Raw genomic sequence first — 18,557 nt, forward strand, 5'->3', positions numbered from 1 at the left:
CCACTGTGCTCCTTGGGGAGGCTCCTTTCAGATTGTCAGAGGGGTGTGAAGCCCTGTACGAACCCAACCATATTTAGAACCAAAGGGCCAGCAGCACAGATGTGCACAGAGAGGCTACAGTTGTGCTAAGGAAGGGGAAGCAGCCTGAGACAGCGCTGGAGTCCCTACTGCCCTTTCCCCTGGGCTGGATGCTGCCGGCCCTGGTCGAGGGGACCCCCTGGAGGCCGGTCACCACCTCAGAACCTTGTGTGGGCCCGAGCATGGCTGCTCCACTCCACCCCACCCCCGCACCCCAACCAGTGTCACCAAGCCGTCCTCCTCCCCCAACCCAGGGTTTGGCACCTGGCCGTACTGCTGAAGCAACCGGCCTGACCCGTGGCCAGACTCAGGAGCTGGGCTTTCCCAGAACCGCCAGGGACACCAGCACCAGCTGTATCCCGACACTCAATATTTATTCACTTCATTGCTATTCGTTACAAAAGCATTTCAAGTTTATTAAAGGATAATTGAGAAAAGTTACCGGTAATCCTACCCCAGGCCCTCCGGTACACTCCCACGGGTCTGGGCTCAGGACAGCGGCACCGCCTGGGTGTGCGGATGGCTCAACATTCTCACGCAAGCTGTGACCTGTGGGCTCCCTTGGCATGACTGACCCCCACGGGGCGCCCCGCGAGGGGTCTGTTCCTTGCTTTCCTCTCAATAAATTCCCTGGAGGGAGACCTCTGGGCCACAAAGTGCAGGAGTATTTATGGCTCTTGGTTTATATTGGTAAAGTGTGGGGCTCATTCTGAGGGCCTTGCTGGAGTTGATCCAAGAGCCCTAGGTAGATTAATGGGGCCCAACAGCAGCCTGGGACCTAAGGGCAGAGAAGGGGACTCCTGGGCCCAGCCCCTCTCACCCCAGAAACGAGGGGTCTCCGTCCTGCCCCGACCCCAGCAGATCTTGCCCCCGGTCAGACACCCTAATGCCTTCTCAGTGCCTTAAGGGCCCCCGCACCACCCAGTCACACGGAGCTGACCTCCAGGCTGCCTTCCTCTGGGGAGCCATTCCCTAGCCCCCCGATCTGGCCCATCCGTTTCTCCCAGGCTGGGCATATGGAGAGCAGGCTGGTTCATTGTTGTATCTCCCAGATCTAGGAAGCCTGCTGGTGAAAGGTTGGTGCAAGGGTTTGGTAGTGGCCTGGGATGATTCTGGATCTTTCAGAAGGAGTGCCATACCCAGTTCCCACCTGAGCCTGCCTCTCCTCGGTATGTGTTCCGGTCCCCAGCCAAGGTCCACGGGACATTCAGTTTGCTTAGCTGAGGCTACTGCCGTTTTTGGCTTGGAGATCCCAACTTCCCAGAAGCCGCCCCCAGAGGGGCGGGACAGCAAGCACATTACTTATTCACTCCCCACATCCTCTCAAGTTCAGAAGCCACCTGCCAGGCACCAGAGCCAAAATGAAGACTTCGGGCTGTACCCGTGGCATCGCACTGGTGCTGCTCTCACTGCTGGCTGCCCTCTGCACGACCACCGCCAAAAAGGTAATGGGTGTCTGGGTGCCCGAGCGCGAGTGCTGTGGGCTGATGAACAAGGAGAGCCTCCGTGGGTGCAAGCATGTGTGGACAAAGGAGCATGGATCAGGGTGTGCACAAAGATGTGGTGCCGACCACCTACCAGGCACTAAACTAGGGCTGTATGGCTGCTCTCCCATTGAACAGCAGGGAGACCCTATTTCCACTTTGCAAGGAGGCGCTGCAGCCCAGCGAGCTACTGCTGGGGCAGTGCTCACGGTGGGTGAGAACGGGCTTCATGAGCCCCGCTCTCCCTCTCCCTGGCTGAGTGGCCGCGAAGGAGTTATTTATGCTCTCTGTGTCTGTTTCCTCATCTGTAAAATGGTAAAAAGACAAAGCTATTCAGAGCTTTGTTGTGAAGATCAGACCTGTAATATCCAGAAAGAACTCTGTACAGGGCCTGCCACCGAGCAGACACCCCACAAGCGACCCAGCCAGTCACGCGCCTCGGTGCTAAGCCACGCATGCACCTGAACACGCCATGTGCAGAGAGCAGGTGTGCAAGGTCACAGGTGTGCCCAGGTCCTTTCTGGGGAACTGCAGACCTGGAAGGGAAGAGTGTGGGCCTAGGGAGGGACCAGGGCTGCAGGGTGAAGGGGGCAAAGAGGAAGGCTCCTAGTGGTTAGAGACTGGGTCCTCATCTCCTCCAAGTTCTCCCAGCTCCTATGAGCACCGGGTGGGAGACAGGCAAGAGCTGCGTTTCCCAGTTTCCATGGAGGCTGAGGTCACCAGAAATCACAGAACTTGTTCATTACCCTTTCACGGGCAGAGCTAAGATCAAATGTGAAGCTGCCTGACCCCCGCTAGGGTCCCCTCCCCGAGGAGGAAGTGAGAGTCACCTCCCAGACACACTGGGGCTCAGGCTCCAGCAACACAGCCCTGAAGGGGGAGGGGCAGGGCACACAGCTCCCTCTGCCATGAGACCGGTGTTCACCTGTGCAGTGCCTCCTGGGGTTTGGCCAGGGGCGTGGCCAGTGGTTCAGTCGGGGTTGGGGACCAAGGGCAGGGCCCCCTCCACGAGTGCTGTCTCAAGCTGGAGTGGCGTAGAAAGCATCCCACCCCTCCCCTCCGCTGGTCCAGCAGGACATCGAAGTCTACAGCCTCACCGTGGACTCCAAGGTCTCATCCAGATTTGCCCACACAGTCGTCACCAGCAGGGTGGTCAACAGGGCCGAGACCGCGCAGGAGGCCACATTCCAGGTGGAGCTGCCCAAGAGAGCCTTCATCACCAACTTCTCCATGTAGGTGCCCCTCCCCCGCCCTCCTCCCTGCCACCCTCCCCAACCCAGCGTGATGTCGCCATCTTCCCTGGTGACACCCTGTCAGGAAGAGGGACCCTCTTCCTGATGTGAGATGAGCCAGGGCGGACGCCTCAGGCGTGTGTGCTCTGCGTGTAGGCAATACGAGGAGCCAGAGGCTTAACCCAGGAACTCCGTGCGTTCTCAGAGATGGTCCATCCCTCGGTCCTCCAGCCGTCCCTCCTGCCATCCGTCCCGCCTCCCTTGCTCTCTCTCTTCATCCTTCCCTCCCCCCCCCCACCCCCCGCATCCCTCTCTCCCTCACCTTCCTGCCTCCCGTCATCCATGCCGTCATCCATCTTTCCACTGATGCTTCCCACCCACCTGCCCCGTTGACGGACGGAGCACCACAGCTTCTTGGTGTGTTTGCCTCTGAAGCGTGCAGAGCTGGAGCATCCTGAGGCCAGGCCCAGGCAGGAGGGAGTCACCAAAGACAGAGTCCAGCTCAGAAGACAACGTCCTAACTCCTGAGCGGCCCCACAGTGGGGCAGTGCCTCGAGGAGGGGAATCTCTGTCACAGGAAGTTCTAAGCCAGGGCTCATCCCCACCCTCCCACCGGGGACCCTGCAGAGGGTGTGTCTCCTCTGGGCCAGAGGCCGAAATAGGGAGCCCGTGGAGTTTCTGTGGACTCTGTGGCTCAGGGCTGACCCTCACCTTGTCCTCTACCACCCTCCCCCACCCTTCCCGACTCTTTTGCAATGTTTGCTGAGTGCAGGAGAACCCTCCCCGTCTGTCCCTGGCCTCACAGGAGAGGCAGGGATTGAAGGCCGGCCAGAGAGACGCTGATCCCAGAAACTCAGGGAGGGCGCTGAATGGTGCCGTGAGCAAGCTTCTCCCAGCCGGGGGTTCCCAAACTACCCTGAGACCTCTGAAAAGCTGCAGTGGGGCCTGGGTCCCTGCGGTCGGCTTCTCCCTCACTCCCTGCCACCCTGTCAGCAGCCCTTGCTTCTCCTGACCCTGGAGCCAGGCCTGCAGTGGGAACACAGCTGGGTACTCCCAGCTTCCCACTGGAGAGCCAAGGCCAGCAGGTGACCGGCTTCCGGGTACAGGGCCTATGCTGAGAGCCCTGGGCCGGCACCCCCCTCTGGGTCCAGATGGTGTTGCTGCAGCAGATGGGGAAGCAGGGGGCAAGATGTCCTGTGCTCTGACCTGGCGGGGAGTCCCAGCTGGGCATCTGGGAGGAGGAGCCCTGTGGCCCACTCAGCAGCCCTGGCCCAGAGTTAAATTATGACCTGGAAGGTCAGGAAGGTGGGGAGGAGAGACGCTGGGTCCTAATGCCCTGGTGACAGGCACCCTGCCCCTGCCGGCACGCTCTTACTCTTTCACACGACCCCAGGTGGGGCAGGCAAAGGTTTGCGGACACACCCCAGCTCACCTCACCAGGACAGTCTGGAGCCCTTCTCCTTCCAGAGGAAAAGCCCTGGCAGGTCTTTCTAGTCCCAAAGAACAGCCATGAGGATTGTATCCACACCCCTGGGGGTCTCATCCACCAATTGTCAAAAACCTACTTCCCCAGAGGCCATCCTCTGTGCAGGGGACAGCTGCAAGGGAGAGGGAGCAGAGCCTTTCAGACCTGCGTCTCCCACTGGGCTGGGAGCCCGGCACCCCCTGCCTCCTCCATCTGCCCCACACAGCCGCTCACAAGGCTGGGCACACGTGCACCCCATAAAGTGCTTGCTGGTGACCGACCAGTTCCTCTGGGAGCAGGCTGTGAGGTAGACCAGGCAAGCCGGAACGTGGGGCCAGACTGCAAGGGTGGAGGCCAGGATTTATTTACCTCCATCCCGCCTCCTCTACAACCTCCTCCGAGGTCTGTTCAGTAAATGCATGTGTACCAACAGGACAATCCTGATAGCTTGCAGAGGCCTGCCACCCTCATCCGGGTCCCTGCACAGACTCTTGTATACAATAAGTACATAATGAATGGGTGGGCTGGGCGCCTGGGTGGCTCAGTCGGTTAAGCGCCTACCTTCGGCCCAGGTCATATGCCCGGGGTCCTGGGATCGAGTCCTGAGGCTGGCTCCCTGCTCAGAGGGGGGCCTCCTTCTCCCTTTGCCTCTGCTGTGCTCTCTCTCTTTCTCTGTGCCAAGTAAATAAATAAATCTTTGAAAGAAAGAAAGAAAGACAAACGGGTAGGCTCAGGCAAAGACAAAGCTCAATCTGTTATGAGGCACGCGGAGTCCAGAGAGGCTCCCTGGAGGAGGTGGGATTGGAGTGGGCATCTCCTGTCAGGCCCTCCATGATTCCCACTGTTTTGCCCCAGGATCATCGAAGGTGTGACCTACCCAGGGAATATCAAGGAGAAGGCTGCAGCCCAGGAGCAGTACAGCGCGGCCGTGGCCAGGGGAGAGAGTGCTGGCCTCGTCAAGTGAGCCAACGATGGTGGCGGGAGGGACCCCAGGGGGTTGGCACAGAGGCTACCCCTGCCTTTAGCCCTGTACACCCTCTCCAGCCCCCTGCCTGGCCTGGAGGGGCAGACATAATGCTCTCCTCCCGCAGGGCCACCGGAAGAAAGACAGAGCAGTTCCAGGTGTCGGTCAGTGTGGCTCCCTCTGCCAAGGTCACCTTCGAGCTGGTGTATGAGGAGCTGCTCAAGCGGCAACTGGGAGCGTATGAGCTGCTGCTGAAAGTCCAGCCTCAGCAGCTGGTCAAGCACCTGCAGGTACTGGCAGGGGGGCCTCTAAGAAGACACGTGCTCTGGTGAGGGCAGCCCATCCTTCCCCTCTGTGTCCTGTGAGGCCCAGCCCCAACTCCCCACTGACCCAGTGACCTCCACTTCTTGCCTCCAGATGGACATTCATATCTTCGAGCCTCAAGGTATCAGCTTTCTGGAGACAGAGAGCACCTTCATGACCAACGAACTGGTAGACGCCCTCACCGTCTCACAGAACAAGACCAAGGTGGGCCTGCCACAATCAGCAGGCAAGGGTCCCAGGGACCTGTTGTCAGGCCAGCCTTATGGGTGTGTCCAAAGAGCAGGACAAGTGGACAGACTCTGAGCTGGAGGGACTTTGGAGATCTGTGTCCATACTGCCACTTGGCAGAGGTGGAGGACAAGGCCTAGAGAAGGCTGCTGTGTGCTGGTGTGAAGTCCGAGATGGGGGAGAAGGCCATGGGGAGGAGCCAGAGTGAGGCCCCCACAGCAGGGAAGGGCCAACAGCTGGATCCTGCACAACCTGAGCCCAGCCTCTGCTCACATGGCTCCCACTTCTCTGTATGGAGGCAGTCTCTCCAACAGCTTGGCCTCAGAGAACGTTTGCTGGACTGTGGTCCAAGACAGCATCATAGAATTCTTGCTTCAGAGGGGGTGTGGGTGACCATGAGGATCCTCCCAACTCCAGCCTCTCCCTCCCCAGGCTCATATCCAATTCAAGCCTACACTCTCCCAGCAAAAGTCATCAGGGCAGCAGGACACAGTCCTGAATGGCAACTTCATCGTCCGCTACGATGTGAACAGGACCGTCTCCGGGGGCTCCATTCAGGTGTGTGGTGAGATTTAAGGTGAGAGTAGGACAACCAGAAAAGGGCCTGAGCTTGCATGCTCTAAAAAGAAAGGCAGAATAACCGCCCCTACTTATCAGGGTGAACCAGTGGCAGAACAGACTGAAAACAAGTAATTTTATTATGCTATCCCTGAAATAGTTGTCTTTTGGAGGCACAAAAGTTTCACCTCTGCTAGAGAGATGCCCTGCAGGATTTCCCTTATTGCCTTGCCCGCCAGGAGGCTCACAGTTCAGTTTTATACTCAATGGCAGTAGCTTCTTTCTCACAAGTCTCTGGCATCATTGTGCTTTCCCTTTTCATCTTTATTGGACCTTGTTTTAAAGTCTTTACTCTTTTGATGGATTTCAGGGTAATTATGTCTAAACTTTTTAAGGTAAATTGCCTCAAATACTAAAACAAATGGGTGATGAGGTGGGAGTACAGTTGTAGTGGGCCATGTGTGAGCAGGGGAGATAAGGGAGGGGCTAGACTGAGCCGTCGAAGATGGTGAAGACTTGGGGAGGACAGCAGTGGGACACAGAGAGAGGGGGCTACATGTAGAGAGGAACCCAAGGCTTAGGATGAGAAGGCTGCTTCCGGGGCAGGGCAGGCTGAAGCTCTTTTTACCTGGGTTTGTTTCACTGTGATCACAGATCGAGGGTGGCTACTTTGTACACTACTTTGCCCCCGAGGGCCTACCCACGATACCCAAGAATGTGATCTTCGTCATTGACAAAAGCGGCTCCATGAGGGGCAAGAAGATCCATCAGGTGGGTCCCCCTGACTCAGGGCATGGCCCTGGAAACTCACACATGCCTCACACCATTAGCTCTGGTCCAGGAGGCACTCTCCTTCCTCCATCTTCCTGGGTAGGGGGCACCCAGGGGTTGAGATTGGCCAGAGTGTGGGCAGGTTCTGCCCCTAGAGCACTGACCATGGGAGCCCAGGGATGTCCCCCAAGTACACTTGAGCCCCAGAGAGGCCCTACTCAGACACCCTCCTGAGTCTCCCACCCCCCTGCCCAGACCCGGGAAGCCTTAATCAAGATCCTGGATGACCTCAGCCCCAACGACCAGTTCAATCTTGTCAGCTTCAGCGGGGACGCAACCCAGTGGAGGCCCTCGCTGGTGCCAGCCTCAGCTGAGAACGTGAACCAGGCCAGGAGCTACGCAACCAGAATCCAGGCCCAAGGAGGTGAGCACCTCCGGGCTCCTGCAGTGTAGGGGGCTTCTAGCGCAGCAAGCCCAGCCTGGGGAGCTGGTCTGGAAGCTGCCACCCTGAGAGTACGTGCCCCCCAGGGACCAACATCAATGACGCGATGCTGATGGCCGTGCAGCTATTGGACAGTGCCAACCAGCAGGAGCTGCTGCCGGAGGGGAGTGTCTCCCTCATCATCCTGCTCACCGATGGCGACCCCACCATGGGTGAGGGCACCACCAGCAACTCCAGGGCACACAACCCTGGGGGCGCGGACAGCTGTGCTGTGGAACCCCAGGCAGGGGTGGGGGGCGTATCTGAGACCCCTCTGGCTCTGCGACTCCAGAAAGATCTTTGAACAAATCACTGTTTCCTCACTCCCCCTTCTCCACCCACTGGTCCAGGGGAGACCGACCCTGCAAGGATCCAGAAGAATGTGAAGGAAGCTGTAGGTGGCCAGTACAGCGTCTTCTCCCTGGGCTTTGGCTTTGATGTCAGCTATGCCTTCCTGGAGAAGCTGGCGCTAGACAATGGCGGCCTGGCTCGGCGCATCTATGAGGACTCGGACTCTGCCCTGCAGCTCCAGGTAGGTGCCAGAGGGCCCCGGGGGGCTACACGGGTGAGGCAGGCCGAGCCCAGTCCATCACTCATGACACTGTCCCCCGCCACCTTGCAGGACTTCTACCAGGAAGTGGCCAACCCATTGCTGACAGCAGTGACCTTCGAGTACCCCAGCAACGCCGTGGAGGACGTCTCACAGGACAACTTCCGACTGCTCTTCAAAGGCTCTGAGATTGTCGTGGCTGGGAAGATCAAGGACCGGAGCCCTGATGTGCTGTCAGCCAAAGTCAAGGGGAAGATGGTGAGTGTGGCCAACCACTCTGCAGGGGGAGGGCCGCCGGGGCAGGCAGTCAGAGGGACTGGCTTCCAATCCTAGCCCACCCGGGTTCCAGCCACCGGCCTTGCGCAAGTCCCACGGTGCTCTCGGCTGCTTAGAGGGGACACCCAGCAGTCCGTCTGCGCTGCTGCGGGTCCTGAGGGCACCAGGGGCTTGGCACGCCCTCCTGCCCTCGCACCGGCGCTCGGAGGTTGCGTTCGGGCAGGGGCGACTGCTCCCATTTTGCAGACAAGCAGGCTGAGATCCAGACAGGGCAGGCAACTTGCCTCGGGCCCCAGTGTAGCCAGGTCAAGAGCCCGGGTCCCCACGTGGTACCCCAACTCTGCCCACCTTCCCTGCCTCTGCCACGGGAAGCCTTCTCATTCCACGGGGAGAAACAGCATCTGCTCCGTGCTAAGTCCTCCAGGCCCTACAGATCCTGTCGTCCCAGGAAAGGCAGTGCAGGGAAATCATCACACAAACAGGGAGCTACAGGTAGGGAGGTTGCCAACAGGAGAAACTTGAGGACTCGGGGGAGCAGCCCTGGGAACCCAAACCTGATCTGGGAATCAGGGCGAGCTACCTGAAGGAGGCCCAGCTGAGGCTGAAGGACGAGTAGGAGACAATAGAGATGTGGAATGGTAGAGGAACATTCTGGGCTTGCATGGCAAGCAGGCCACCTGTGTGGGAAGAACAGCAGGTGGGTGAGTTAGGGGACACGGAGAGGGTGGGGTGGGGGAGCGGGGTGGGGGAGGCAGGGCGGGGGGGACAGGGCCTTGCCTTGGAGGAAGTAGCCAAATATTGTGATGGGCATCGCCAGCCCTGTGGCCCGCCTGTCTGGGTTCAAACCCAGCTCTACCACCTCCCAGAGGTGAGGCCAGGGGCAGATCATTTAACCTTCCTGTGCCTCAGTTTCCTTAGGGGTAAAAATCAGAATAGGTCACCCTACCCACCTTGTAAGGCTGCTGTGGGGATTAATGTCTGGTCCCAGTTTAAACACTCCATTCACGTTAGCTGCTAAAATAACCTGAAGGCCAGGGGTTCCCAAAGTGCAGAACTCAGGGTGACTCAGGGGAGTTTATAAACCTGTCTTTCTTTCAGTAGTTGTGTATTTATTTTATTTTTTTTAAAAGATTTTATTTATTTATTTGATAGAAGACACAGCAAGAGAGGGAACACAAGCAGGGGGAGTGGGAAAGGGAGAAGCAGGCTTCCCACTGAGCAGGGAGCTCAATGCGGGGTTCCATCCCAGGACCCTGGGATCATGACCTGAGCCGAAGGCAGCCGCTTAATGACTGAGCCACCCAGACACCCCTGAGTATGTATTTTAATGTGTCTCCTGCAAAATAGAACTTGAATGCCAGACCTAAGATTTTTTTTTTTTTTAAAGATTTTATTTATTTATTTGACAGGCAGAGATCACAAGCAGGCAGAGAGGCAGGCAGAGAGAGAGGAGGAAGCAGGCTCCCTGCTGAGCAGAGAGCCCGATGCGGGGCTCGATCCCAGGACCCTGGGATCATGACCTGAGCTGAAGGCAGAGGCTTAACCCACTGAGCCACCCAGGCGCCCCCAGACCTAAGATTTTTGCAGGTGTGATTGGGACAAAGCCAAATAAATAGTATTCATCTATTTAAAGTTCATTTAAGGAAAACGATCAGTCAAATTGCTGTGTGTGTGGACAGGGTGAAATTCATGTAGGTGGCCTACGTGACACAGTTTTGGGGAACGAGGCTGTGGGTGAGATGGAGAAGGTGGTCCCAGCAGGGGTAGTGGGATTTGATCCATGTTACGGTCTTCAGCTGTTGTTTGGAGCAGTGGTGAGAGAGGGCAGGTTTCCTCTGTCCCTGGACCCCACTTCCCAGACTGCGGGCAGGGCCGCCCTACAGCAGGAGGCCCGGCCCTGGGGAAGGAAGCAGCAGTCCCCCAGAGCTTGGCACCCGCGGTATTGCCACATCCCATCGCGCCCAGCTCCAGCAGAGGGCACCAGCTTGGGCAGGGGACAGCTGGTTGGGGGGCCCCGAGGCCTATCAGGGCCGTGACACCTGAGTTCTCTTCTCAACTCTGCGTCTGACTGTCAGAGAAGGCTCTTCTCTCTTGGTCCCCAGAGTCTCCATCTTTGGGGTGAGTGTGGAGTGCCTGTGGGGCCCCTTTCTGCCCCCCACACTGCAGTTGCACGTCCTTTCCGCTGCTGTTTCTACCCTGGCCCGGGGTTTGGATCCCATTCTCATTTCCCTTTCTCTGGAAGGGTAGGTCTGACCTGAGCTCCTGGCTCTGGGCCTGCCGTGTCGGCCTCGGCAAGGCCCTCACTCCTCCTGCCTGGGCTGGGCCCCTCTTTCCAGCACATGCAGAACATCACCTTCCAAACGGAGTCCAGTGTGGCGGAGCAGGAGAAGGAGTTCCAGAGCCCCAAGTACATCTTCCACAGCTTCATGGAGAGACTCTGGGCATACCTGACCATCCAGCAACTGCTGGAGAAAATGTGGGTGGCCTGTACCCTCGAGGGCCCGCTGGGGCCACCACATACAGCCCAAGCACCTTCCCAAGTTTCCCCTGCGGTGGGGGGCAGCTGCAACTGGCATGGGGTATCTCCCGGGCATAGAGAGAAGCAGTGTTGGCGTTGTGGGTGAGCTCCAGGCTCTCCCAGGTGGAACCTCCCAGAAGGGTCTGGAAGAGAGGGAGACTCTGACCCAGCATCCAGGGAGGACACGCCAAGCCTCGGATGTCCCCCACCTGCAGGGTTTCAGCATCCAGTGCTGAGAAGCAGGACCTCGAGACCCACGCTCTGACCTTGTCACTCCACTACTGCTTTGTCACTCCTCTCACGTCCATGGTGGTCACCAAACCTGAAGGCAAAGAACAGTCTGAAGTTGCTGAGAAGCCTATGGAAACCGGTAGGTGTGAGAGTAGGACCCCAGCCTTCCCGGCAACACAGTTTTGACTCCGCATTCTCCAGAGCCTTTCCCACCGTGTCCCCACCAAGTCCCTGACCTAGCCACCCCTAATCTCCCAGGAGCCTCGGGACACTGCTCCCATTTCACAGATGAGAAAGCTGAGGCCAGGTCTGCTGACCCCAGAGTTCACCGCACCTATTCAGTGCTGGGGTTGGGAAACAAGGTTAAACAGAAGCACTTCAAACTTGTCGAAAACATCCTAACAGCATTATTTCCTTTTCTTTCTCTTTTTGTTTTATCCAGAAAACAAACACAGGAACTTCCACTCAGGTAAGGGCCTAATTCCCTCAAAGGCTGGTCGGGGGGGCAGTTGGCTGACACAGAGCCCGAGACATCAGCCCCATGAGGTTGCCAGCCAGAGCCTCTCCAACTCAGCCCTGCTGCCAGGAGCGGGTGTTGTCTGCCACTCACGCCCTGTCCTGGGCACTTAGGGACACAAACGCTGGTCAGCGAGCGACCCCCGAAAGGTATAACCAGGAAGCAAACCCAGGTCCCTCTGATTTCCAGGTTATCCACTCTCTAAATTTCGTACTGCGGGAAACAGAAGGTCCAGAATAACAGGTGGCAAAGGAGGAAAGGGGAAGGGGTGGGGGACATTAACAGGACCTTGACCCCAGGCCACAGACTGGGTTCTGCCCTGGTTGTTGGGGGCGTGACTTGCCTGGCTCCCTTGGCTGGCTGGTGGGGCTGGGACTCAGGTCATGATATCTGATCAGGAGGCATTTATGCAAACTCTGTCCTCACTGAAGCAAGAGGCTATAGAGGACAAGGTGGTTTGAGTCGGGGGCGGGGGAAGGGGGCTCATATCCCAGGGGCAGGGTGGGGGTTGCTCAAGAAGGTCCATCATTCCCATGCTGAATTTTCCCTGGCCACGGGGAGTTAGCTCCCAGAGTGATTAATGTGGGGGGGGAGGGGGACATCTGCCCTTTCCTCATCCCTCTCCTGGCCTGGGCTCCTGAGCCCTGGCTGCGGGGAGCCATGACACTGCTTGAGAGAAGGTTGCATGCGTCAACTTTTCCAAAGCTGGAACTACCGGGAAGAGACCTAGTGACGTAGGGAGAGCCGGACCACCAGGACCTCCTGATGTGCCTCATCATTATCCACTCTACTACCAGATCGCTGGAGAATCACTGCTACCGGACAGGTTGTTAGGTTAGCCACTTTCTGACCTTCCGAGGGTCTAATTTCTTCAAGATGATCGTTGAACATGGCCATAAAGTTGGAGAGGTAACGCACACAGGACAAGGCGGGGCACAAGCCAAGGAGAGCTACCGTGGGGCATGACATGATGTAACGTGTCCTTTATTTTCACGGAATTGGATTCATTACACTCTGGAGTCTGGCTCAGGATGGAACCTTCTAGAAAGGGAAGTCTTCCTCCCTTTCAAAGCCAGCAGTGGACCCTTGAGCTGTTTCTGATCTCCAGGTCTAGACTCAAAAACAGCACTGAGCCAGGCTAGACCTCCTCTCCATTTTCCCTGAGAGCATGCTCTCCTATTTGCAAATCCCATGGCAAAGGCTCTTCTAAGTCCTGCATAGGTGCAGCAGGGGTTGCGGGGCTGGGTAGGGGGCGGGCAGCCGTGATGATGGCTGGGGGTTGCGTGCTGATTGCTCTCAGTCCTGACTGCCCTCTTCCTTTCTGTTTCCGGCTGGCCCTGCCCTGATGCCTGCTTTGGCGCCGTCAGCCCCCTCCGTTCTTGATGGAACGTTCCGGAGTGTGGATTTAGGAGCCAGAGATACCTTCCCGGCCAGAGTCCCTGCAGTAGCTTCTGACCCTGTGACAGGGAGACTATGGGAGAGGAAAGCCTCGGGTCGCTCTACAGACTTGCCACGTGGGTTCCCCATTGTTGAGGTTGAGAGAGTGCCCTGGCCACATACACCCATGTCTCTGTCCCTCCCGCTCCCCCCATTCTCTGGGAAGGGGCTCCCTAAACCTAGACTTTTCCTTCTTTCAGAGCCACCCAAGACAACCTCCCTCCCAGGTAAGTTGCCAGCCTCCCTCAGGCCTGGCTCCCGTCTTGTCCTTGTCTGCCAGCCTTCTCCACCTACTCTAGGAACCACAGCTGCCGTCCCAGCCCCCATCCAGGCACCGCCCGTCATCCTGACGCTGCCCGGACAGAGCGTGGACCGTCTCTGTGTGGACATCAAGCACTCTCAGGGGCCGATGAACCTGCTCTCAGACCCTGAGCAAGGTGAGAGGGGCACATCCTGTCACCCACCCAGAGAGGCCCAGACACCTCTCCCTCCCGACGTACTACCCCAGAGACACGGATGGGAAACCCGCTTGTGGAGACACACACAACCTGCCCCATGCAGGCCTGTCCCAGATCCTGGCACCGCCACACCCCTGAGCATCCCTACGCAGGTCTGGGTGGCCTGGGCACTCCAGGATGACGAGATGTGGACTTGCCCCCCAGGCCCTGCCATACTTTGGGGGTGGGGAGACAGATTTGGGCACAGATGAGCTCCATGGCCTTGGGTCAGTGCCCAGAGCGACATGGAAGCAAACCCAGAGGAGGGGACAGGAGCTGTCGGGAATGCGGGGGTGGAGGGGCAGGGGTGGCTACACAGGGTCATAAAGGAGTGACTAGGCCTTGGCAGACAAGTAGGGGTCCACTAGGCAGAGGAAGGGGAGGCAGAAGCAGAGCGCTAGAGGGTGCTGGTGGGACTGTGGAGGGTGTGGAGGCGGTGAACGGTCTTACTGCTTGAACTGAGTGTTGGGTCGGATACCAGGAGGCCCATTGCTCCGGGATGCCCTACACTCACCTACAGAGCCGGCCAGAGTCCATTAGCACGTCCTCCCAGGCCCACAGAGTCCGCCCCTCCTCCCACCTGGCCTGTAGTCTGTTTGCTCACAGAGGAGAGAGGGCACCACCCCTTTTCCATCTTGCCCTTGGCCATGGCGCCTCATCAGGCCAAGCACGCCCCAGGGGCCTTACGAACATTCGTGGATTTCTGACATGATCTCCCTTCTCAAAGGCCCGTCTGAAGCTGGCCATCACTGAGGATTCAGGGGTCCTTGCACAGCCATCTGAAACCAAGGGATGAGGGGAGAGACTGTGGGAACCAGCCCCCGGTGGGAGGGAGTGTGGGAGAGAGGGAGGCAGGGAGGTCAGCTGGTGAGAAGGGGTCTGGCTGTACCTCCCGCTCAGGCCAGTGCCCAGCTGGGGCCATGGTCTTGACCTCTCTGCCCCCGGCTCTCTCAGGGATTGAGGTGACTGCTCAGTACACGACAGAAAAGGCCCAGTTCTCATGGATCAAGGTGACCTTCAAGAACCCCGAGCTGCAGGTTCACGCCTTCTCCGAGCACGTGGTGGTGACCCGGAATCGAAGAAACTCTGCCTACAAGTGGAAGGAGACGCTGTTCTCAGGGATGCCCGGGTACGTCCAGCCTGGGTCCCACTCTGGCCACATGAGTTAGCTGGGGACAGTGTCAACAGGTGACCTGAGCTCACCAGCCTGCGGACGGGGGTGGCTGGGCATGAGTCTTCTGCAGCGGGCTGTGCCCACAGGAAGAGCAGAGGTGCCGAGCGCTCCAGGGGGCACCGAGCGGCTAGGCTGGGGCTTGGCTGGCCTCATACCCAACCCAGGCCACTGTCCCAGGTGGGTCACAGTGTGGTTTGGAGCTAGCTCTGCTGCTAGTCCTGTGTGACCCTGGGCAGGCTGCTCACCCGCTCTGAGCCTGTTTCCTCACCCATCATCAGAGATAATCACCCAGCCCTGAGTCAGAAGATCCAGTGAGAGGATGTGGTCCCAGAGCACTTTGTCCCTTAGACAGCACGGTGCTCATGGGGTGCTGTGGAGGGCAGTACCGTCCGTGTGGTGAGGTAATGACAATAATGAGGAGCTGAAGAGCACTGTCCCCCAGGGGAGTTTAGGAACGTCATCCTGAGCATGCTCCTGGCCCACCATCAAACCCTGGGCTGCTGGTGGCTAATGCAAGTGGATGGCGACCTCTTCTGGGTGAGGCTGTCCCACCGCAGAGCCTTCCAGAGGCAGCTCTCCAGCTCTGGGGGTGCTGGGAGTGGGGCAGAGAAGCCTGACCCTCTCTGAGCCGTACCCTGCCACCCCCCAGCCTATACCAGGCACAGAGAGCCTTGCCCGCTGCCCTCTCCCTGCCCCACAGCAGACATTGGTTTCCACTTGACAACTGAGTGCGTGCCTAGAAAATCCAAGGGCTTCACCTGAAAACCGCCCCGTTTCGTAAGAGATCTTAGTTTCTGTTTATCTGATAAATGCACAGAGAATGACAGCATTTCTGTGCCTCGGACATACACGCTAGAGGGTAGAATAGAGAATTCCTATCACGGGCAGTGAGGGAAAGTCCAAATATTTTCACGAGGTACAGAAGATACACATAGGGTAAACAGACCACATTTTGTACCTTGCCTCGAAGACAGTGTCCGTTTAGGGTAATTCCGTTTAAAATAAACTCAGAGTAACAGCAGGACCCTATTCAACATGCTTAAAAGAATCTAACATCCCTAAGGAAACAAAAAAGTAAGAATTTCAAAGATTATCCTAAGTAAAAAAAAAAAGGACAACCTGGAACAAAAAGGGACTTGCTCTTCTAGACCCAAATGTCACTGATCCTCAGAAGAAAGTGGCACTGGCCATAGGAGCGAAAGGGACTAAGTCAATATACCAACAGCCGCCGAAATCCCATCAGACTAACTTATGAGAAACCGCATCTAAGAGAACCAGGGAGGGAAAGGAGCTGATGTTTTATCTGATAAAGTTAACATCGGTCCCAGTTTACCGCGAGGAGAGGGAAGCCGGCGAGACAGAAGGGACTTGGCTCCCGAGGCCACAGTAGGAATTCCTGAGGACGAGAGGGGGCACCCCAGCCGGCCCCCAGCCCAACCGCTCAGGACCGCGGGTTTCCCCACAGCCTCCAGATGACCATGGACAAGGCAGGGCTCCTGCTTCTCAGCAGCCCAGACAGAGTGACCATCGGCCTGCGACCCTGGGACGGCCCTGGGGAGGGGCTCCGGCTTCTTCTGCGGGATACAGACCGCTTCTCCAGCCGTGTTGGCGGGGTCCTCGGTATGCCGCCCGTGGCTCTAGGTGCCCTCCGGAGCCACCTCTGCCGTGAACAGGCAGTGCCCTCCCCCTCTGTGTGTCTCCCAGCCTCTCTCTCTGTCTTTATTCCTTTCTGACCCGCCCTTTGTATCCCAGGCCAGTTTTACCAGGACGTGGTCTGGGGGCCGCCAGCAGCGGCCAATGACAGCCAGCGAACACTGACAGTTGGCGACCTTGAGTACACTGCCACCAGGTGACTCTGTGCAAGCAGGCCGCTGAGCCTGGCCAGGGGTGGGGGCCAGGAGGCTGGGAGCTGGGCCCCTATTCCTCTGTCCTTGCCTGGCAGATAGAGACAGTCAGGGCAAAGGCTGATGCTTTAGATATGTCTGACCCAGCTCTCAGCGACCCCCAAAATGACAGAGAACACCCTAGTCCAGAGATCACTCGGGTGAGGGTGGTAGGGGGCAGTAGGAAACTCCTCCCGAAGTGTCAGAGCCCCAGACCCCGAGGACCACACACAGCTGCGTCCACTCGGGTGACCGGCCTTGTCAGCGGGTCCTGGCAGAAGTCCTAAGGGCCCTGAGACTCTTCACCCTCCCCGTTCCTAACCCTAGTTATCTCTGTCTCTTCCCATCACACCTGAGATTTGCTAACCATCTGTCTTTCTGTCTGTCCGTTTTTCCATCCCAGATTGCTCAAACTGGATTACCAAGAGGGGTCCCCAGGAACAGAGATTTCCTGCTGGTCCGTGGAGCTGTAGTTATAGAGGGGTCAAGCGTACCCCCCAACCCCCCTGGAGGTGTGCAGAGGACTGCCACCCTGTGACCGGAGGGTGGCCTGTGGGACTTGGGCTGTGATGGGGAGGATATTTTCGACTCATTACAAATAAAGACCGGTGCCATAAGCTCAGGCAATGAGCATCTCTGCTTGCTTCTGGCTAAATCCCACATTCGAATTAGAATCTTAGAATCTTAGAATCTTCTACCATGAGCCCCTCATAGGCCTGTGACCAGTCAGCCCCATGGCAAACTTTCAGGGCAGTCTCTTCATTTTACAAGCAGAGGGACTACGATTTAGAGATTCAGCTACTCATTTAAAATCTTGCCCTGCACTGTGCGTTATCCATAGCTAATGAGTTATGAAACACCACATCGAACACTAATGAGACACTCTTGTGTTGGCTAGTTGAATTTAAATAAGTATAAATAAAATAAAATAAAATATCGCTCCAGTACCCAGCTGGGGGTCTAGGACAGGAGAACATACTCTGGGAACAAAGGTTTAGTCTTAAGCCTTATGGTCACTCAATCTGTGGAAACCGGTTTTGACCAGAAAAAAAAGAAGTGTGCAAGAAGTTCTGGTTAGAAACATATGTCTCCACTTGGGCACAGACTGGACAGAAATTCTTTAGAGGCCAACTCCCCGAGGTTCTCAGCAAACTCCAGAGTCCCTTGGTGACAGGATTTGCATGACACAGTCCGATTTCCACCCCTGTGCTCAGGCTCAAGCCTGTCTGCTCACTGCCCTGTTGAGAGGCCGGTCCCTGCAGAGACAATTCAGAGGGAGGCTCCGGCCCCAGGAAAGAAGCCAGGGACTGTCCCCAGGAGCCTCTAGTCTCATGGAGGTGCTCCCGGATCCCAGACTGCCCGAGATCTGCTCTGCCATCCGAGCCTCGGGGGTTAGGCACCCCAGAGAGGGCCCCCAACCCCTGCATAAGCAAAGCATACTTAAACCACCATTGACATGGCTCTCCCTACTTCTTCAAAAATGACACACGTCTTTGGCTTACAGATAAAAAGCATCAAGAGAACAAAACAAAAACCAGGAGGCTGAGATCAAAGAGGAGAGGCAGGCAGGGGAGAGAGTCGGATCAGAGGCACCAGGGCCGGGCAGGGAGCCACAGAATCCCGCGTGCGCTCCGGGCGTCCTGGCAGCCGGGGTGAAGCAGGAAACGAGCTCGGCAGCTCGCCGGGAGGAAACAAACTAGATCACCAGGGAAAACATTCTTTTCTCAGCTGTAGGGCTTCACAGAATGTTTGCAAAGAGACTCTTGCTAGAAGGGTCAGCGGAGAGGCCAGTGGGAGGGGTCTCCAGCAGCAGGGGACCCTCCACCGCCCTGCTGCCTCCCCATCCAGCCTAGTCAGCGGGCCAGGGTCATGGGTTGAATCACCTTGTC

At 57.5% G+C, this 18,557-nt stretch overlaps 1 protein-coding gene across 2 annotated transcripts; it reads left to right on the plus strand.

Moving 5' to 3' along the window:
* The first annotated feature begins 1,371 nt into the window (after positions 1–1,371).
* Positions 1,372–17,299, plus strand: ITIH4 (inter-alpha-trypsin inhibitor heavy chain 4). Of its 2 annotated transcripts, none has more exons than XM_082719264.1 (23): positions 1,372–1,523; positions 2,637–2,794; positions 5,115–5,219; positions 5,351–5,513; positions 5,641–5,751; positions 6,208–6,333; positions 6,988–7,104; positions 7,360–7,528; positions 7,633–7,758; positions 7,936–8,117; positions 8,208–8,393; positions 10,748–10,887; positions 11,145–11,299; positions 11,603–11,629; positions 11,867–11,920; positions 12,383–12,511; positions 13,045–13,191; positions 13,315–13,341; positions 13,414–13,551; positions 14,566–14,740; positions 16,251–16,405; positions 16,538–16,634; positions 17,072–17,299. In XM_082719264.1, the coding sequence occupies exons 1-23, from the start codon at positions 1,440–1,442 to the stop codon at positions 17,139–17,141; spliced, it is 2,841 nt and encodes a 946-aa protein (XP_082575390.1). In that variant the 5' UTR covers positions 1,372–1,439; the 3' UTR covers positions 17,142–17,299. The 2 variants fall into 2 exon arrangements, with proteins under 2 accessions (XP_082575390.1, XP_082575389.1); XM_082719263.1 differs by having other exon boundaries at positions 1,390–1,523; positions 2,634–2,794.
* The last annotated feature ends 1,258 nt before the right edge of the window (positions 17,300–18,557 follow it).

Source organism: Mustela nivalis (assembly GCF_964662115.1).
Source record: "Mustela nivalis genome assembly, chromosome: 1".
Taxonomy (NCBI): domain Eukaryota; kingdom Metazoa; phylum Chordata; class Mammalia; order Carnivora; family Mustelidae; genus Mustela; species Mustela nivalis.

Coding starts and splice junctions, on each gene's coding strand:
- ITIH4 (XM_082719263.1), top strand. CDS start 1,440: ATGAAGACTTCGGGCTGTACCCGTGGCATCGCACTGGTGCTGCTCTCA. Junction 5,752..6,207: donor TCTCACAGAACAAGACCAAG/GTGGGCCTGCCA, acceptor CTCCCTCCCCAG/GCTCATATCCAATTCAAGCC. Junction 11,630..11,866: donor ACACAGGAACTTCCACTCAG/GTAAGGGCCTAA, acceptor TCTGATTTCCAG/GTTATCCACTCTCTAAATTT.